The sequence below is a fragment of the Triplophysa dalaica genome, chromosome 10, assembly GCF_015846415.1.
Source record: "Triplophysa dalaica isolate WHDGS20190420 chromosome 10, ASM1584641v1, whole genome shotgun sequence".
Taxonomy (NCBI): Eukaryota; Metazoa; Chordata; class Actinopteri; order Cypriniformes; family Nemacheilidae; genus Triplophysa; species Triplophysa dalaica.
In genome coordinates, this window is record NC_079551.1 from 3,459,379 (window position 1) to 3,481,076 (window position 21,698).

At 35.7% G+C, this 21,698-nt stretch overlaps 2 protein-coding genes across 2 annotated transcripts; one reads left to right on the forward strand and one right to left on the reverse strand.

Annotated features, from left to right (window-relative positions):
• Nucleotides 1-8,794: 8,794 nt before the first annotated feature.
• Nucleotides 8,795-17,850, reverse strand: LOC130430573 (uncharacterized). Its single transcript, XM_056759714.1, has 10 exons — nucleotides 17,541-17,850; nucleotides 15,091-15,390; nucleotides 14,510-14,851; nucleotides 13,921-14,037; nucleotides 13,013-13,363; nucleotides 12,613-12,933; nucleotides 12,210-12,521; nucleotides 10,776-11,072; nucleotides 10,624-10,662; nucleotides 8,795-9,913 (listed from the first exon to the last, which is right to left on the reverse strand). The coding sequence occupies exons 1-10, from the start codon at nucleotides 17,584-17,586 to the stop codon at nucleotides 9,858-9,860; spliced, it is 2,181 nt and encodes a 726-aa protein (XP_056615692.1). The 5' UTR covers nucleotides 17,587-17,850; the 3' UTR covers nucleotides 8,795-9,857.
• A 501-nt stretch (nucleotides 17,851-18,351) lies between these two features.
• On the forward strand, nucleotides 18,352-21,334 carry LOC130430331 (SLAM family member 6-like). The gene is made up of 4 exons (XM_056759388.1): nucleotides 18,352-18,473; nucleotides 18,553-18,870; nucleotides 19,153-19,425; nucleotides 19,629-21,334. Exons 1-4 carry the CDS (start codon nucleotides 18,428-18,430, stop codon nucleotides 19,778-19,780), a joined length of 789 nt encoding a protein of 262 aa, XP_056615366.1. The 5' UTR covers nucleotides 18,352-18,427; the 3' UTR covers nucleotides 19,781-21,334.
• The last annotated feature ends 364 nt before the right edge of the window (nucleotides 21,335-21,698 follow it).

A 21,698-nucleotide genomic window follows, 5' to 3' on the forward strand; every position in this document is an offset into this window, starting at 1 on the left:
TACAAATGTCTGTAACTTTTAAGCTCCTTGGTCCACAGATAATCTACTTAGTACATGTCCTCCACTCGTCACGCTCTTCGCATCACATGTCATACATTAAGACCATTACAGTAGCAGCCATATTGAAAAGTACAGTTGTGCACTTTATTCGCTATCGCTTAAATTGTAGTCAATTGTTATGAAATTTGGTTCATATGACCGTTGGACTGAGCAACATAGAAAAGACTGAAAAGATTTTTGATATTTGCAGCCATTTTTTTAAATAAATCTCTAATATTACGGTGTCTGTGTCTTTCTCTTAAAATAAACTAGTCTATTTGTATATAACATATAGAACATTGCTACACAAAGTCTTCAATATGAGTTCATTCTCACTTATGATATCTGTTTTTGGCAATGTACGTTGTAATTTTGCTGCACCTTTGGTGATTGTCACAGTATCGCTCCTTGCAGCTCTAAAGCTCTTCTCCGGATCATGTGTGAAAGCGGTGGAGTGAGTGGTAACACCTGATAAAACACAAACCATCAGACTTTAATGCCTTTGGTTCAAATCTCTTGCAGCATGTCTCAAATTTCAGTTCATTCTCAACTGTACTTTTCATCATAACTGTATTAACATTCTTGTGGCTGTGTGCTGTCATAGCTGCATCTTCTGTGATCGGTCCATAACACTATTTGCAACTCTGTCAGGGCTGCTCATCAGCCTGGCTGCAGTTGCACTAGCTAAACCACAAGCCTGTACTCTCTGCTGACGTGGGTTTGAATTCTGTGTGCCGCGTATGTTGTGTATATACTGTATATCGTCACCTTGAAATTTTAAGGTTCTATCTGCGGTCAGAGATTTTTATAAGATATTGAGCTTAAACGTTTTTCATTTCATATAGCAAACACTACATACATAAAAAAGACAGAGACCCTTAATGTATTCCAGATGTACAATATCAACATTTCTGAAATTTGTAATGTTTTTTTGGAATAGGTAAACACAGATAGAACATTCTAAATCTTACTTTCGGTCTAGAATTATAAGGTTCTATCTGAAAAACATTCTCCAAAGCAGTTAATCTTCAAGCAACACATATAATTTACTAATAAGTTTCATATTTTAGGATGGTTTGTTCATGTTAAGCATAAAAGGCCATGCTAAATGTTGTATCGATGTATTAGCCACAGAAGGTGGGATTGATCAAATTACTTTTAGAGATGAGTATCATCAAGACTCTTGACGTTGTTGACTATTTAGCATTAACTGCATCATGAGAGTCTATGTAAACACTGGTATTAGGTAACAGCAGGAAGAGGCAAAGATCCAAAAATATTCGAACTCAGATTGACAATCTGTTATATGAGCAGTTAGTTTTGGCTAAGAAGTGTGAAAACTATGTGGGCATTGTTGCAGATCTAAAGTCTAAGCTAACTGTGCAAGAGACCATGTCTCCTCCAACACTTAACAACGATGGGGCTAAAAAAGATGCTACTTGTAATGAAGAGAAAGCGCATTCTAGAACATAGGAAAGAGTTCCTATTTGTGTTCTTGAGGTGATGCAGAACCATGCTGGAGCAGAACCGCATGGTCTGGATGCACAAGAGAGTTTCTGGACTCCAATGGGGTAGACCTCCACGTTACTATTTGGTTGTTGAAGCAACAAGCATTCTAGGCCATTTGTCATGTGTTGTCAAGAAAAACTGTTTCTCTTGAAATTGTTTTTCAGTCTTAAGTTTTATGTGTTTCTATGTTGAACAGTATGTCTCCTAAGCGGTACACTCTCCAATTCTCTGTATAGCTGCAGTCACAGCCTACAGAGGAGCAACAAAATGCCACATGCCTGAAATGTGTTATACAGTTGCATTAATGAAAAAGCTTTCATCAAAACCTTTGCCATGCTCCGCCTCCTGAGAAACGTATTGAGCCAAATCCCAATCTCACACTCATATAAACATACTGGCTCTCTGTTACAACAACAGGACCACATTTTTATCCCTATTTTAGCTTCCTCATCTTTGTTGGGAGAATAGTTGCATTCACACATAGCCTCAGTTAAATCAAGCCACATAGAAAACACAAAACTATGTAAGAGCTTTAAAAGCTTTCTTTTTTCTTTCTTTTCTTTATTTATTAGGGACTTTTTTCAGAAGGGACTTTTTTTGCAGAACCATTTTCAGAGGTTTACACCCACCTGACTTTGAATGAATGGTGTTGACTTTGTGGGCAGCACTTAATGTTTCTATCTATAGTAATAGTTGTGATTGAGTCTCTTGATTGTCCTCAATGTAAAAAGAGAAACCTCAACATCATACAGATTCTGCAAGGTGTACGTAAACTTTAAAGCACAACTGTAGCTAAAATCACTGCGCTTATTTCCGTCGTTGGTATAAGTTGACAGAAAATACACAGTTTAAGACCATCTTTCTCTTAACATTTCTTTAGTCATTTCGGCATTCCTATAGCCTGAACCAATGTCGTGAATCCCACCCTTATCTCCTTTTATTTTTCTTTGGAAGCAGAAGGGAAAAATAGTAATCTCCCCCATTTTTCACCTGATTATGTTTAGATAGGGAGTGAGGGCAATCTATGTTGTTTCTTTATTTTATTTTCTACATTTTGCAGGTAAGCCAGATACCCCTTAAACCTTAGTTAGCTACTTTCTGTTTGTTATTTTAGGCTACTCTTTCTTCTGAAGAGATGCTACCTTGAATCATTTGTGTTTACTAGAATTTTGTAAATAAAAACCTCCTTGTTTGCCTCAAAGTTGAGCGTTGTGTTTTCACTCTGGGACAGAAGAACTGAAGTGTGTCACCGTTATATTCTTTACTTATTAATTTATTGTTGTTACAACCCCTCTGACGCCCCTAAACAGAGAGGGGAACGTAACAATACGAATATGTGAATAACTCAATTTTGACCAAAATGTCAGACAGAACCTTATAATTCTAAGACGATATGTAGTCTGCATTTCGCGTTCTCAATCTGTGTGTTTTTCACATACATTTTTGCTCTTGTTGCTCTGTGCAGGTATGACATCTCTCGTTGTTACCTCAGTGTGATTGGAGTTGATATGTCTCTGATTAGCCAATAGGATTTATTAAGATGTAAATGTTGTCTATCATAAGCTTATATTCATCTGTGTGATGTAAGCTGGAGAAGTCTTATAATCGTAATTTATTAACATAAATGCATCTATATTCACTAGGACAGAGTTTTGAAAATCACTGTATGTTTACAGAATAAACGTAGAATTGAAAGAGTTCAATGTTTGATTCTTATCATATAATGTGATTATTTACATACAGCTGATAGATGTTATGAAAGAAATGAGATACTCACCACCAGCATGATAATTGAATGTCTTGTATAATGTCTTTTTGCTGTTACTGCTGATCCTCAGTTTATAAAGTCCAGCATCTGTGGGTCTGAAGTCTGTGATTGTGAGAGATCCAGTCTGATTATCCAGCTTCAGTCCCATCAAGAACATCATCATATATTGAGCTCTTATTGTCTTCTTTGTCATCTTTAGCTATGAGAACACCATCCTCTCCAAACCTCCACACTATCAGATCACCTTTCTGTGTTTGGACATCAGTGTGCAGAGTGACAGAATCTCCATTCATCACAGGCACCGACTTCACATCACATGTTTCAACATCCAGATTCCGTGGAGATTCTACAAGAAACAGATTCACAGACAATGTTTACTTGTAAATAAGTCTAAATTAATCAAAAAACAATATTGACTGAGACCCTGAACTACAAAATAGATCATTTGAATAATGGATGTGATGTTATGTAGTGTAGTATATTCTCCATTGTGGAATAATAGTGAACTCATCAAAACTATAGAATAACACAAGTGTAACTGTTGGAATTATGTTGAGACTACAATTAAATAAGAAATAAATCAAAACTGTGATGTATTTGATTATCTTCAGTATTGACATCTTTTGCCTTGAACTTATAGAAATGTTTTCTTGTCATTTCATCAAGCAGCTCTTTGAGGTGAAGGCCCCTCAAGGTCCTTTTTACATAACACTGTGTTTAATCAACACTGCGTTTAATTACGACACAACAATTACCAAATGAGAGTGAACACTATCAATAGTGAAATCGCCTTAGCTCCTCCAATCTACATTTTCGCAGTATCAAGCAAACATGTCAGAGAACTAAACCTACGCTAATGACGACTCCCCAGCCGCTCTGGGCTCGTCAGCAAATCCGGCCGCTACCCAAAGCACAAGTGCCGGCCAAGATGCGCTCTCCCGGGACAGTACGCCATATACGCATACTACTCTCTGCTTACTTAATTGTCAACTATTCAATTATTTGCTAAGGTGAACTCTTATGAGCTGCTTATACAGAACCTTAAATCAAAATTATGTTTTTTAAAAAAATTTGGGGAGGAACACTTGCAACTTATTATTTAGCTGCCCGGCATTAGCAATCACGCCACCCTTATTACCAATGAGAGCGAGCTCTATAAATAGTGAAATCACCTTACCTCCTACACTCTACATTTTCGCAGTATCCCGCCTCCACCCCGACTCCTTAATATCAAACCACTTTTCTATGCACGAGGGGGGGACCCTCTGGGCTCCGGCAAACCGAAAGCACTCATGAACAGTAGATTTCTCTCACATTAAGGTTTTAATATTAACTTTTCTTATTTTTGAAAACCTTTGCATTGTGAGATACAATTTGAAGTTATGGGCTTGTCATATTAAAAATAGACAAGTAAAAAGCATAACACCACCACAAAAGCATCACTAAGTCACATCTCCGTCTCTCACGTCAAATCAAAACAACTTGTGTAATGAGGAGTGTCATCAAAGAGGAGATTGTTTCATCAAATTTGTTTGTTAAACTCTGAATAATTCATTCTGTTACATATTTGAATTGGAAATAAAAAACAAAAATAAATGTATACTCACCATAGACAGTAACTTTAAATGCCTTCCTATCCGTTCTACCCCTGACAATCTCTGCTTCATATCGTTCAGAGTGTTTGACTCTCAAGTTCTTGATGGTGAGATCTCCAGTCTGATTATTGACCTGCAGTCTGTCTCTGAATCTCTCATCAACACCATCATCATACAATATCTTATTTCCAGCTATTCCAACTAAAAGACGTAAGGAGTCCTTCTCTCCAAACCTCCACCGTATCACATCACTGTGAGAAAGATCAGTGCGTAGTGTGACAGAATCTCCCTCCTTCACGAACACTGACTTCACATCATCTGCATCCCCAGACACACCTGAAGAACACAAACACAAAACAGTAGTTCAGAAAATAAACCTTATTACTTATTACTGAAAGTGAAAAGGCATAGACCTGTGACAGACAAATTGAGCTTATTTACAAAACATAAACTTTTGGAAGCCACAAAAAGCCTACAAATCTACCATTTTAAAATTTTAAATCGAATATCTAACACAAAACAAGTTTAATTTCCTAATTCTTCAATTGAAATCAATATATTTATTTAGAATAATAAGACATTTTAATTTAATATTTACATTATGTCAGAGAACCCAACGTCAGACAAGAATGAACTTGCATCGAAGCACGGTTTAAAAAAGCACGAGGAGTTCGTCACTTCACCCGTCCCGTAGTTTGTTTATTAGTTAGCAGAATGTTTTTATTTTTTATTTACATGGATGGACAGTGTTTGCATTGCAGTAATTATTTACAAGAACTGCTTTGGTCACAGTACAGGAAATATTAGAAATAAACTCAGAACACATCACTCTTTTCATATCACGTTTTGTGTAAAAGCTAAGAAAGTGTACAACAACAACAACAACCAGTAGACTATACTGCATCTACCTGAAGATGGAACGATCTTTCGTCTCTAGTGAGCAGACACAGACTCAGAGGAGTGAGCGATAAATAGAAAACGCGGAGAGTAATATGCGAACCTTTACCGGTGAAACAAGAGAAAGTTTTTTGCAGGGAATTTTTTATATTTATTATAAAACACACTGACACACACATGAACAAAGTACTGTTAGTTTTGTATCTGCAGAACCTTTACTTTAAGTGCTATTTAGCTTTAAAATTTGTATTTTTGTGTACGAGTCAATTCAGGAATTTACATTATAGCTGACACGCACACACAACCAGATATCACAATCCATCTGGCTTACGTCTATTTGACATCTACACTTACATCTGCAATACATAGTTTGCTCACCTGCAATACGTCTCGGAGACGTCTGAACGTCTGTAATACGTCTGCTAAAGATCTGGAGATCTGCTGTGTAGAATTATCTACTAAACATCTTAGAAAGAGCATCTATACATCCACAATAAATCATAAACATCTTGCAGACATCTCAGAGATGTATTGCAGATAAGCAAACTTATGTATTGCAGATGTCTTGCAGAAGTAAATGCAGATGTCAAATAGACGTAAACCAGATGTGTGTGTAATATCAGGGCATGGACACTGTACAGTTAGTTTTGTGTCTGTAAATCATGTATTTCCCCGTTAATTGCTATTGAGCATTAAAAAAATATTATTTAAAAGGCTGTGGTCCGATTCAACAGAGACAATATCTCGCTTGGCATCTAACAGCAACATTACACTAACTTAAGTTTGAATTTGGTTTGTGTGGTTGGGGTACATGCCCACCCAGGATATCTGCTACCTCACCCTTCTGCAATTAAGTTAGTAGGAGGACATTCCCCACTTCCATGTAAAGCGCTTTGAGCACACAGAAAAGCGCTGACATTATATAAATGTAATGAATTATTATTAGGAAGTCTACAGCCACAGAACTAGCCCAAAACCACGTTTGCTACGTGAAAACGAAAGTGTAAATATAATTCCCAAACTTACCGCACACTAGTAATAAAACAATGTTGAACGTGAAAATGTCCATCATATTTCTCTCGATTGCATCTACAAATCACTTGATCAACAGTCAATGATGTTTACATGGAGACGTTTTTATAAAAGGTACCAAAAATATTATACAGTTCAGAATGGGTGTATTTCTTACTGTTGGAGGCATTCACATCCAGAACAAAAATTAACCAAAGTTGAAAACGCGTTTTATCTAATGCTGTTATAAAGTATAACATAAGGTCCATATTTTTCTCTTTCCATTCAGACATCGTAGGGGAATACATTTTTAATCGAAATTCGTTTTAAAAAGACATTTCCGTTTATACATTATTTACATAACATGTCGATTACTTCGTTGTTAACTATAATTATACTATATTATTTTACTATAATTATACTAAAAGAAATATTGGACCTCAAATATATATTTCAATTTTGTCTAAAGTATTTCACAAGTTTAAAAAATATATATATATTTAATTTTGAAACCAAACTATTTAAGATCTTGGAATGCCTTAAAGGTCAGTGAAAGGGATGGAGAGACCGACCTGTGTCATCATGTAAGTGATGCGTTAGCGCCACCAAGTGTCTTAAGTCAAAGCTTACAGGGACAGTTCACACACAAATGAAAATTCGTGCCATTCCTTTATAAATTACTTTGTTCTAGTGAACATAGAGAAAGATATTTGTAAGAATGTTAGCAAAATCCACAGTAGGACATATTAAATGGTAGTCAAAGGTGCCCATAACTGTTTGTTCAAAACTGTAAGCTACATTTTTATAAACCACAATTTTTTCATATTACATCATTGAGGATTACTTATTTTTTTTGTCTTTTTCTCATGAACCCAATCTTGTGTCTCGTCTCATCTTGTGGGATAAGTGTCTCGTGAGTTTGGGTAAATTAAAATTAAAAAAAAAAAAGTTTCATTCTATGAACTACTAACAATATTTCTCCCATATATCAAATAAAAATATGGCTATTTTAAACACATAAACCATTCGAATAATTACCTAATAACTAACCCTAAGTGCCATACGTCACACCCCTAGTGTCTACACGTTCAGCCATCAAATGCTAAGTCCCGCATCATTTTACATCTCTGTTCAATTTCAAACCCCTCCCCTCTCTGTCGTAAAGAGCTAGAAGAATCACAAACATATTTACGTGGTTGTTATATTTTTTATAGCAATTTTAGAAACAAAATGAAATAAATGTAGGTAAAACTATTGTTCTGCTCGTGGAGTTATGGATTTTTTATCACTTCTATTAGTTTTTACAAGTCACAGAAATTATTTTCACTTACTACAACATTGTCTCATTGTCATTTCAGCCATAGCTCTGTAGGCTACTTGCATAGAAAATAGGATAGACAAGTCTGATTCTTTTACTTATCTGTGAGAGTAAATATGGAATCTACTAAAAGTTTGGAGTTCAAGGACATTACCATAGTTAAAAATTATCTTTGTATATATGAAGGCAGAACTGGTGGGACATATAAATGTCTGGACTAAGATAATTCAGTATTTACGTATTTACTTTGATAAATAAAGGAAAATTTTGAAGAACTGTTCGATTTACTTTAGTCACAACATGTTTTTTTATATCATGTGACTTATTCACATATATTGAGTATTTAATTCTGGATTAAAATGGACTTCAAATATCATGTATTTTATGATGTTATAAAAATTTTATTGTGTTAGTTAGCTGTATTTTTTAGTTATTATAGCTTAAACATAAAACTGCAGTTTGATTGATATTCAAAGTAATGCACAGTACAAAACCTTTTTCTTATCTCATTTGGGAACCAATTCTTCAAATATAGTAATACAATAATTCATGTTTGATGTCTTTGTTTGAAACCTGTACAATCTGCTCTCTTAAAAATATTTCCACTGAAATCATAGAACATTTATGAGCCAACAAAGAAAGAGATTTCATTTCAGTTTTGGTACTTTATTGAAATGATAGTGACATACAGAACATTACTTGTTTAAGCATGTGTTTACTTCTAGAACAGCAGTTTAAAATGCAAAATAACCCACAAAAGTTTATCAATACTGTCATCTAAAGGGAAATAAAAAATGTGAATCACAAGTGTTTGATACACTAGACAATTCATATTCTACTACAGTACAAAGTTAAGCACCAACATCAGTGTAGCGTTTTCTCCTTTATTTTTGAAGTGCAAACGGCGCGTTGATCAGTTAAGTGCTTTATAAAGTTAGGTTCTTATAACTGTACTGACGGTCTGAATTTACATTCAGATCCGATCAGTAGACACACGAACGGAATATTTGTTGAACAAACATAATATTAATCAATGAAGTCATGCACAAGGTAAATAAAAGACTTAAATGAAAATGTCAGAACAAAAGATGCTTCTATCTAAAAGCGAATGCTCACCCAGACCTGCCTGAAACGTGTAACCACACCCTCACAAATCTACGTCAGTTGGTGGTATGATTTGACCATGACCGCCCAAATGTAAACGCAAGTAAGGTGGGCGTTCCTGTCAGAACAATTAAAGAGGAACCTTGTGTTCCATATATGGTAAGAGGCGTCACATTTCCATCACACACTTGCAGTATTTGACCAATCAATCGATCTGCTTAACTGGCCAATCATAGCACACCTCGCTTTTCAGAGGGTAAGCTTTGTAAAAAATCTTTTCAGAGAGGCACGGTATGTGAAAAATAAAGTATTCCTGTATACACATTGCATTACATCTATAACATCAATAATATTTGTCTGATGTAACTGATTATATGCTATGTGGTGAGTAACATATGAAATGTAAAACGTCAAAAGTTCATCGGTGTAAACTACAAATAAATGAAACCTTCTGTTTATCAAAAATCTTGATTCTTGAACTTTCAAAAGTTTTATCACTAGAAGGAGTTCAGTATTTCTCATTTATAAAGGAAGGATCTTGAAAGCAGTTGTTAATGCAGAAGTTGATGATGTAACACGTGTTACACGCATGTGATGTTGAACATCCATCAGCCGATCAAACATCTTTTGCATTCAAAAGATGCGTCATAACATTACTGATTCCTCTTAAATCTGTCAGAAAACACAGAATGACACAAATTAAGCAGAGAGAAAGAATCAATTAATAACATGACTAAATTACAAATCATTAGAAAAACTCATGAGCGTAACTATGGCAACGCAAAGCATTAATTCCTTGCACAATACTTCTCGTATGATAAGTTCATATACACGTAAAAGGTGAAAAGGGGTCAATGAGCTCTTGCGCAAATTTCTCGCTTCAGTTCAAACTCTTCAACTTGGCCGGAAGATTGAGGAGAATATCATGTGCTCGCAGCATTCACACTGCACAATACGCATTATTGCAGTCATGCAGCGCCAGTTCGCATCTTTGCATTGACTTTGTAGCCAGCTAACCCTGGTACGTCTGTAAGACGTCTGCTTAAGATCCTGAAAACATCTAAAAACATTTGCTAAACGTCTTATAAAGAGCAGTTTTACATACATTCTGAATCATGAACATCTTAGACACATCTTTTAGATGTCTATTTGACGTCTGACAGCAGCGGTATTACAGATGAGCAAACTAAATCTCGCAGACGTAAATGCAAACATCAAATAGATGTCTGCCAGATGTATGTGTGCTGTCAGGGAATGTAGTTTACTCGCACAAATTGTCAATTGGCGTTTGATGTGAACCCAGCGTAAGGTAACAGTGACGGTTAAGACATTTGTTGGTTTTCATACATTCATGAAATTTTGATTCAGTGGTAATTTGTTACCTGGTTTTTGATTGTTCAACGCTGTTCCGTGATCACTGTCTGTTTGGAAAAAAAATCAACAATTTAACAAACATATTCAAGAAAATTGACAGTTTATAGAGAACGCTGATAAACAAGATGAGGTCAGTTCTTATATATCACAAGTTTCTCACCAATGACACAAACGCTGAACATTCTGTACGGGATCTTTCCATCACCGTTGATCTGCTGTAGTTTATAAACTCCATTGTGTTCAGTTGTGATGTCTGTGATGGTGAGATCTCCAGTCTCAGGGTTCATCTTCAGTCCATCAGTGAATCTCTCATCATCTGTATATCGCGTCTCTCTGTCTTCTCCATTCTTTCCAGTGACCAGAATGGTGTCATCATGAAATATCCACTGGATCTCACTGCCTCTCTGTATTTTACTTTCAGTGTTTAGAGTGACAGTTTCTCCTCTTTTGGCTAACACTGAAACACAAGAAAACAAACAGAAAACATGAATCAGACAGATTTAAGAGTGACATTACACTACAGATGCCTTGTGAGCTTTCATGTAGTTTCTTTTGCAGGTATTCACATCTAGTGTAAAGTCAGGTGAAGTTAATCATGAAATAAAGTGTACAGGTGAACTGATTCTGTCACTTTAAGAGAGTGTTTAAGTCATTGCAAAACACAAACTTAGATGTTTTTAAACACAATCTACACTTTACATTTACACCAGTCAATTTCAAACTTAGATCCGATTTACACATGTGTATAAAAAAAACATGAGGACATTGCGTTGACACAACTTTAGCACAATAACAAAGCTCAGTAAAAATAACAAAAAGTCTCGATTATGATGTACTCTCCCACAATAATCATTTCAAAACTGTCATTAAATTGTATGGTTTGGGTTAGTTGATTAGCTAGTTAAACTTAAGATATTTTTTAATTTTCTTAAGTACTTTATTCAGAATTCAGAAGTGCAGCATTTTTCGTGCAGCATTTTTCGAACGAAAGATCATTCGTTCATTATTTCTATTTGTATTGTTCTCGTGTTAATTTTAGTTGCTTTTGTAATTTTATATATAGTGTGGCTGACTGTCCTTCCAAAACCTTGTATCTCCGTATTATGTTTGTCACAGAGTTATTCAAAAATCGACCAATAAAACGTATTTAAAAGGTGCTTCTCAACTTTGACAACACGGAATGTAATCATTCAATAAGTAGTGTTTCTTGAAAAAACTGAATTAGGACATCTGAGGTTTCAGAAGGACATCGACAATGTTTTATAACTTCTATTTCAGTTTAGTTTTTAGGCAGATATATCACTTGATTTTAATTATCCCCCCTATTCATAACCATTTTAAAATATTTCAAATTTCGGTCTGTTTAATACTTATTTACAACTAAATCCACTTTTGATATTATGGGTAATTATAATTATTATTCTTGTTTGTTTGTTTTTCTGTAATGTGAATTCGTGTTTAGTGTTTCTTTGTTTTGTAATGTTTGTGTATTATGTATTGTGCCCCCCCTCAGAAAACGAGATGTTTCATCTCAAGGGGTTCATCTCAATAAATAAATACCTAAACACTAAATAATGAAAACACAGTAACTCACCAGAGATGGTAACACTGAATTTCTTGATTTTGGTCCTTCTGCTGTTGATGATCCGAACCTGATAAACTCCAGAGTGTTTCACTGTGATGTTTGCGATGGTAACAGATCCAGTCTTTTGGTTCAGCTTCAGTCTGTCTCTGAATCTTACATCATTACAGTCGTTTATTTCAGATTTAAGAGATCCTGCGTTGAAATGAGCTATGAGGCTCTCTTCAGGCCCAAACACCCAGTGAATTTCAGTGAATTTCTGCATTTCAGTAACACCGGTGATCAGAGTGACAGCCTGTCCCAACACCGCCAGTCTGATCCTCTCTTAAACCACAAAGATCATTAAAAGAATTTCGTTCATCAGATTAAAAACGTAAAATCAAGCAGTATCATCACATACCCCTGACCTACTTACCTTTGACGATAATATTGAAATGAGAGAATGTCACTCCCGTACTGGCGATGATCCACAGTTTATAAACTCCAGCGTGTGTGATGTTGACATCACTGATGGTGAGATGTCCGGTCTCAGCGTTCACCTGCAGTCTGTCTCTGAATCTCCCCTCAAGAACATCACCATACGTAGGGGGGTCCTTACTCTTTCTGCTGAATCGGGCTATGACGGCGTCTTCATCTTTAAACATCCACTCGATCACAGCATCTGTGTGTTTGTCTGTTAGATCAGCGGGTAGAGTGACGGAATCTCCCTCCATCACTGACACAGACTTTATTGGAGCTGTCAGAAAAAAGAGAAGTTCACAATTTATTAATATTAATCTCAGAGCACAATAAAAAACATTATTAAACACAATTACCTTGGACAACTACATTTATTAGAGAGCACAAGTGTCCACTTCTGGTGATGAAGTGAGAGCATGATGTTCCTTCACCGCTGCTCATCTTGACTTTATAGAGTCCAGCGTGTCTCATGCTGATGTTTGTGATGGTGAGAGATCCGGTCTCATCGTTCAGCTTCAGTCTCCCTTTGAATATCCCATCAAGAACACCATCATACACAAAGAGCGAATTGTCCTTTTTGTTGACTTTGGCGACTTTCTTATCTCCAAACCTCCACTCGATCACGTGATCATCAGACTGTAGTTTAGTAACATCAGTGTGTAGTGTGACCGAATCTCCCTCCGTCACTGACACTGACTTCATCTCATCTGTAACAGAAGCACACAGAAATACATTAATACAGATTTTTTCATTGATGCAGTTTCATTTTTAGGTGCTGTATGTACATCGAGACAATCTTCAGCTGTCTTTGATGTAAATGTTGCGGAATCTAAGGGCCACAATGTTGTTGTGCATTTAACAAAAATTGTGTACATAACATTAAAACGTAATCCATGTCTCTTATGTCAATACTTCACTTCATGGTTTAGTTCATTTCTGGTTAATTTTATAGTAAATGAAAACACAAACTAAGGCCATGTTCACACTTAAGTTTCTTTTTTGATAAGAAAAGTTTAGTAAATTTAGTAAAACAGCGTTGTGGTTACAAATAGCAGCCGCTTTAAAAAAGACGCTGGCGTTTAAAAAAGCAAAAAGAAGTCGAGTGAGAATATAATATATATATATATATATATATATAATATTATATATAAAATTAGATCATATATTGACTTTTATATTAAAATGGGATCACAATAATCCTTCATTACTTAGTATGAAGACTTTTAGATTTTCTGATACTGTATCAACTGAAGATTAAACTCACTCATTAGTTTCTTCACTTCAGACATACGTAGATAGAAAATCACACCACCAGCGAAAACACAAACAGCACAGACCGCCAGGAAAGCAGATAATCCTGCTATAGCACCTGAGGATAAAGCTGTAATGATAGAGAGAGATGCTGTGATCATCAGATTCACACTTAAACTCTGACATCAGACTGAAAACAACCGAGATCTGATGAGAAAATAAGGATGTATGTTTGTGATGTTCTTCTGCAGGAGATGAATGTTCACTGATTTTACTTCATTTCACTCATATCATGACTTCTATAGTCTCATTACCTCAGTGTGAATGGACTTGACGTATCTCAGATAAGTCCATAGAGTCGCTGACATGTAAATGTGTTCTGTCATGGGTTGATGTTCATCTGTATGATGTGATGTGCATTAGTCCTAGAATTTAACTTTTCAATGAATCAATAAATGCATATTTTCACAGAGGAGAAGGTTTTGAGTTTATGTTTACTCTCAAATACAATAGTTAAGAGAAGATGTGAATGATTCACGCAGCAGATATTAATGAACTGTTACTGTGAGATACTCACCGCTGAGATACTCTGAGATACTCACCGCTGACATAAACACTGAAGGTCTTGTATAATATCTGATTGTTGTTATTGATCTTCAGTTTATAAAGTCCAGAATCTGATGATCTGACATCACTGATGGTGAGAGATCCAATCTGATCATCCAGCTTCAGTCTGCCTTTGAATCCCTTATCATCATATATTGAGATCTTATTGTCTTCTTTATCTTCTTTAGCTATGAGAAGACCTTCATCTCCAAACCTCCACAGTATCAGTGTATCGTTCTGTATGTCTTTAAGATCATTGTCTAGAGTCACAGATTCTCCCTCAGTCACTGACACTGACTTCACATCACCTGTTCTAGCACCAATAACACGTGGAGAATCTACAAGAAACAGTTTCACAGACAGAGATGACATGTAGAGAACTGAGTTCATAGTGTTAAAGCCATCGATTATTTGAGAATTGAAAAAAATTGAAAACCCTCTTCACTGCTCGTGTATTAACTTCATCAGTTTGCTATAAAGGTGTGTAAAAATCACAGATTTGAATAGAAGCCATTTTTCACATACGGATCTGTAAGAAGAGTGATCTTTAAAGAGAAGTGAATTTATTTATGCTCACCAATGACAGTAACTCTGAATCTCTTGTTTGTTGTTCCACTGTTGATGATGATCTCTGCTTCATAGAGTCCAGAGTGTTTGACTCTCATGTTCTTGATGGTGAGATCTCCAGTCTGAACATCGTCCTGCACTCTGTTTTTAAAACTCTGATTATCATCTATTGCAAATAGAGAACTAATGGAGCCCTCTTCACTAAATCTCCACATCATTCTTGCAACTCCTCTCATATCAGTAAGACCAGTGTGTAGAGTAACAGAATCTCCCTCCATCACTGACATCTTCACTTCATCACCAAACACACCTGAACAACACAAACACAAAACAGTACATCAGAGAATAAACCTGTTATACAAAATTAAATCAACTAGCTACAATAGCTACAATCAACTGGTATGTAATTTTGAAATGTATTGGTGCTTGTATCCTGTGACAAAATGCAAATGACAACTAGTCAGGAAACAAACAATATTTAAAATTTTAATAATTAACTTATTTTAAATAAATAATTCAATACCTAACATGTGTCAAGAAAATGTACCATGGTAGTTTCACTATATACCCAGATAGCAAGCATATTTGGGCCACATGTGAAAATCATCTTGCATGGCTGAACATATTTGGGCCAAATATGGGCCATGTTCAGTTTGCCATAACTTTTAAATATGGCAGGAATTGGTCCACATCTTATTTTTAAGAATATGACCCAGATAACAATGAACACATGAGAACCACATACGTTTAAGACATGGCACAGAGTGGGAAACTTCAACTTGTGGCTGACATTTGGATTGTACTTGGAAAACACATGAATTTCAGACAGTAACTTCCTCTTCTTCCCTCATAACTTTTCATGTTTAGGTAAGAGATGTTTGAAATTTTGAAGTCATTTTATTGAAATACTTAGCATTTTGTTTCAGTATTTACTTAGGATTTAATCAATTGTTTCATGATAAAGATATAAAATTCGCAAAAAAAGATGGGGTTTCCCCAGCAATAATGGATTAGTGATGTAATAACACTCACTAGAAAAATCTGTCTAAAAATGGACTATCCATCCTCCAGACAGATAAAACTAGGCTCAAATTGACAAATACATAATTTAAAGTGCAGGATTTGTATTTTAATTGTTGTTAAAATTCCTATTTGAAGGCCTTACCAACTAAATCAGTGTTTAAATGAAGTATGAAGTAATCTAAAATATGTCATATACCATCCCCAACAGTTTCCCTTCAAAAGATCCCTACAGACATTGGTAATACCTCCAGATGAGAACTGTTAAAGGAGTAAATTATGATTATTTTAAATACCTTTATTAGTGATGTAGCTACTGAATTTACTCTTAGAATGTTAGTATACTCTTCGTTTGTTTTGCAAGATATAGATTCTTTAAATGTTACATACTATTAAAAAACTGATTACAAATGAATACAGAGTACCTGTAGATATTTGTTACATGACAAAAGCAAATGGTTTTACATACATTTGTGTAGTTAAGTGTTTAATTAGCTGGAGGGTTAAATGGCTTTTGCATAATCCGTAATAAAATATCAGTTTTGAGAATCAGTGTTTAATATTCTTTGATTGTGTTTATTGAATATTTTAAATAAAAAAGGGTCTGGTGTAAACATGGCTAATTTCTGGGGGATTTTGGTATATCAGCCACATGTCGCCCACATATGACTGAATTTAGCCAAACAAGACTGACATGTAAGGTCCACATAGGGCCACATCATTCTTTATTATACGAGTCACTGCTGGTGGAATAGTGGCACAGATCTGGTGGAGTTCTGACTATGACGATATGGACCAGATCTGGGCCGGGGAACACTTTCTTAAGGGGGCCACAGGTCAGCGGTTTATTTGGGCCAGATCTGCACCAAAGGAAATTTCCTGACTAGATAGTTTCACGATATAATAAGCATAAATAAACTAAGGTAGTTTGATAAAACCATGTATGCCACAAATAAACAATTTCCTTAATACATGAGCCGTAAAATTGCAATCAAATAATAATTATAAATTATTCAATGTACAGATACAATACTTTTCCTAAACCCATGATTCATTCTTATGAGAGCTAAAGAGATCAAACGTTCACGACTGTCATGACACGACGTATCTTTTACAGCCGTTATATATTTATTTTTCGTCATTTAGCTGTTACGACAGAACTTACCAAAATCTTTAATAACAAAATCATGTAATGAAAAAGCATTTATTTACTAGACAACAAAACAACATTAAAATGGATAAGAGATTTATCACAAGTATTAATTTGTAGACTTGTATTTAAGAATAAAGTGTTGACCTAATACTTTATATAATTAAGTTCTTCATTGACATTTCAAGCTGATGATATGAAAACTTAAGTTGTTTACAAGTCAACAAAGACACCAGATAACCGTTACACGGTTTGCACTGCGAAAGTGTTAAATATATTCAAACACTTACCGCACACCAGCACCAAAACAATACTCAATGTAAAAGTCTGCTTCATATTTCTGTTATATTCCAGTAACAAATAGTGAAATAAAGATTCATTCGATGTCTTTTAAATATAAATCTCATGGGTTTGTCGACGTCAGTGAGCCGCACCCACAACCACACAAACACTGACACTGACTGACAGCGCGTGACTACACAAACCGGACAAAAACACTGACAAACTCACAACACTGTTCACAAATTTGTGAACTTCATAATGTGATAAAAATGAAAGTGGTAACTGCGCTTTTACACGGTTGTAACAAAGCACACTTCTTCTTCTCTTTCCCCTTAAGAGTTTTGGCGGTTTAGCGCCCCCAACTGGACTGGAGTGTAGATCACAACTTTGTATTCACATAATTCAAAGCAAATACTTACATCAAAAAATAAAATAACGGGGGTAAACATATACTCTTTTATTAATCCCGTTTCTTTAACAAACTTTATAATATTGTAATACATTTGACCTGTTTTCCTTAAATACCTGACATAGAAATATCATGGTGCTTTACCTCCTGTAAAGACTGAATAAGATCAAGTCTCTTATGTTTATTCATTTACAATGAAGCAATACATGTTCAACTGTTTCTTGAACTCTGTTCATTGTGTGTACATCTCTCAATCAAAGCGTGTGGCGCACTAGAGCGTATTTAGTTCACTTCATTTTTTGGCTAGAGGTTGATTATTTATGCCCATGGCAGGACACCACCCCTCACTTCCTCACCCCCCTTCACACTTATAAAGTGACCGCTTTAGTGAAGGGTCACATTCACACATCCGTGTTCTTGTGTAACCTTCTTCATAATTTCTGAACTATCGCTATTTTTTATCTATTCTGTGAGCTGTTGAAGAAAATGTGTGATGTGATGTTGTTCTGTCTGTGTTTGTGGAGTCTGTCTGGTGAGTTTATGTTACATTAATGCAGATGTGTGCAGTGTTTCCGAACATAACTTCAAAACAAATGATCTTTACTTTTCAGGTGTGTTTTGTGAGTTTGTGTCAGTGACTGAAGGAGAATCTGTCACTTTATCTATGAATCTCACTGAACATCAGAGGAAACAGGGAATCTCCTGGACGTTTGGAGCTCGAGGATTTCTCATAGCAGAAATCACCAGAGGAAACGGTAAAGTCAAGACATATGCAGATCAAGCCGGTGGAAGATTCAGAGACAGACTGAAGCTGGATCAAACTGGATCTCTCACCATCACAAACATCACAGCCAACGACTTTGGACTTTATGAAGTGACCAACACCAGCACCAACGCCAAACTCAATACATTCAACGTTACTGTCTACGGTGAGTAGATATCTGAGAATATCTGAAACATATATTGACTTTGAAGTTCTAAAATAACTCTGTTCAAGAATTATTGCCTAAAGCAAATCACCCTGATAACACACATACACACATACATCACACGTCTATTTGACATAGTTTGTTCATTTGCAAAACGTCTTTGAGACGTCTGCTGTCAGATGTCTAATATCTAGATAAGATGTCTTACAGACGCACCTGTGTTTTCTTGTAATTAGTACTCATATTGTCTGTTAATTTATTGTATTCTGTAATGTTTTTCAGCTCATCTGCCGGTTCCTTTCATCAATTCTTTATCTCTAGAAGGACTATCAAGCTCAAAATGTGTGTTGTTGTGTTCAGTGATGAATGTGTCACATGTGAGTCTCTCCTGGTACAAAGGAAAGAGTTTATTGTCCAGCACAAGTGTGTCTGAACACATCAGCAGCATCTCTCTACATCTGGAGTGTCTGGATGATTCTTACACATGTGTGGTAAACAATTCCATCACAAACCAGACTCAACATCTCGCTGCTGATGTCTGTCACAAGTGTTCAGGTACATCAGCTGTTAGTGTTTATTTACAGAGGTGATTGTGTAATGGTGGATAAAATTTAATACACAATTTTACAATGAATGCACATTACAATTCAACTTAGCCATAGTTAGCCCACAATCAACATTTTTTCATAATCTTCTAAAATAATGATTGTAATGAATCATATTTTAGTTTCATTTTTGCTCATTTCTTCTCTCACAAGGCCTGTGCAGTTGTGGATTCACTGTAGCTGTGATCCGATTGGTCCTCTCTGCTCTGGTGGGCGTGGCTACTGTTGCTGTAATGGTTTTCGACGTCAGATCCAGAAGAAATGGACAGAAGATGGGATCAGACATTCAGTTAGCTGACCAATGAATCTATTAGTTGTATCATCAATGTGTTTTCTCTCGCAATAATATTTTTTTAAAACAGCTGAACTTTTTGTTATAGTTGTGATTTCTGTGCCCTAGCCTAGCAGTAGTAATAGTGCTTGTCAATGTTAAAAGGTTGACCAATCAAAGAGAGTTTAGAGAATTATAGCCAATCAAATAACAGAGGCCAAGCAAAACAGAACTTAAGCCAATCAGACTGAAGAAGATAGACGTTTAAGCCAATTAAATAGAAGACAGAACTTCGGCAGTCGGACGCTAACAGAAACAAAACGCAAATAGTTTTAATGATGACTGTGTAGCAGTGATATGTGGGAAGGCAAACATAAAAAAGCCAAATGTTTTAACAATTAAGATGACAAAATGTTTAAAATGATTTTAGAGATGCAAACTACATAACTTTTGTGCACTCTGCTGTTTTAAATGAATGTTATACGTGTAACGCGCATTCGACTTAACATGCCAAACAACATAACCGATAACGTTATCAGTCAAGGCTTATGATAAGACTGTGTAAGATATATGGTGGATTTAATTAAAATTGAAGAATTCAGTAGAAAACTATTTTTGTCAAATCTTTATGAATGTAGTTTTATTCAAACGTATTGAAGCTCCTAAGTTATCAAGCCCAAATACTGAATGTTTTCTCTCTCTTCTCGGTTCATAATCCTAAATGCTCACTTTTGTCTAGACTTGTATGTCGATTTCAGTCTTCTTTGGTGTAAAACAGTAGTCGAGTCACACCTTTTTTTTGCAGCATTTTAATTTGTTCTCTTGTCTAGGAAATTATTCATAGTATTTAAAACAGGGTAAAACTTGAATCTTTGTTACATGTCACGGTCAGTAAAGTGTAATTTACAAACAGTTCAAAAACATTACCCTACATTACAATGACATGTTCAGGCAGACTTTTATATAATTCTGATGTCTGTTTGTTTCTTAGGCCTTTACTGTTTTATGGCTTTGCCATAAATCCTTAGAAGATGCTTGGAAACATTTGTTTCTATAGTATGGTTGTAGTGGAGTAGGCAGGGCGAGACCGTGGTTCGAGACCGGTGAGTAATTGTTGATGAGCGCCAGCTGTGCGCGTACCGGTCTCGAATCACGTAGGAGATTGGGGGCATATAAGAGAACGAGCAACCGGACGGTCGAAGATAGAGGACCGGGCCTGAACATGTTTTACGTTTGTATTTGTATTTATGTTTCATGCGCCGGCCGTCGACCGTGAGGGGCGGCCGGCTGTCTTTTTACTTGTGTTATTATTTGATTAAATGTTATAATGTCTGCCGGTTACCGCCGCCTTCCTTCCTTTTGTTGAACCATGCTACAGTGGTGTTAAAGCAAGGTTTGAGCATTAATAAGCTGGTTCATGTATCATGTGTTTAACCTTCTTCCTTCCGGCATTCGTTATAGTATCCCGATTACTAAAACAAATCGATTTAGACATTCATTGATCACCTCAGCTGTAAAGTTTTTAAATTTAAGGTAAGAACTTTTTAGGAAGGAAATGGATTTGCTTTTTGTATTGTGTTTTTGTTGTTTATGTGTATACTTGTCTGCTGAAACCAAATTTGCCTTCGGGAAATGAATAAAGATGAACTGAACTGCCGTGTTATGTTGCGAGCCCGGTGTTTGTGGGATTCTCCTTATTAGTCCCAGTCCGCCCCTGCACTTGCAAAAACATATGTTGTTATTATAGGTCTCTCTCTCTCTCTCTCTCTCAAACACTTGATATAGTTTAGGTTTTAAGTAAACATTAATCTTGAAGTATACATTTTTATAATTTCTTGTATTGTATGCTAACTATTACCACATTTAACATACATTTATAGAACAAATTTACACATTTTGAAAAAAATATATTGACTACCATTACCTCTTATATAACAAAAGCTCGGGTTAAA

What these genes read in the sequence shown, in the direction of transcription:
- LOC130430573 (XM_056759714.1), bottom strand. Translation starts at nt 17,586, where the DNA reads ATGAAGCAGACTTTTACATTGAGTATTGTTTTGGTGCTGGTGTGCG. An exon ending in TGAAGTGAAGAAACTAATGA is followed by an intron (nt 13,364 to 13,920) that starts GTGAGTTTAATC and finishes CTTCTGTTACAG; the next exon opens with ATGAGATGAAGTCAGTGTCA. An exon ending in GTTGAACAATCAAAAACCAG is followed by an intron (nt 9,914 to 10,623) that starts GTAACAAATTAC and finishes GTTTTCTGACAG; the next exon opens with ATTTAAGAGGAATCAGTAAT.
- LOC130430331 (XM_056759388.1), top strand. Translation starts at nt 18,428, where the DNA reads ATGTGTGATGTGATGTTGTTCTGTCTGTGTTTGTGGAGTCTGTCTG. An exon ending in GTGTTTGTGGAGTCTGTCTG is followed by an intron (nt 18,474 to 18,552) that starts GTGAGTTTATGT and finishes TTTACTTTTCAG; the next exon opens with GTGTGTTTTGTGAGTTTGTG. An exon ending in ATTCAACGTTACTGTCTACG is followed by an intron (nt 18,871 to 19,152) that starts GTGAGTAGATAT and finishes AATGTTTTTCAG; the next exon opens with CTCATCTGCCGGTTCCTTTC.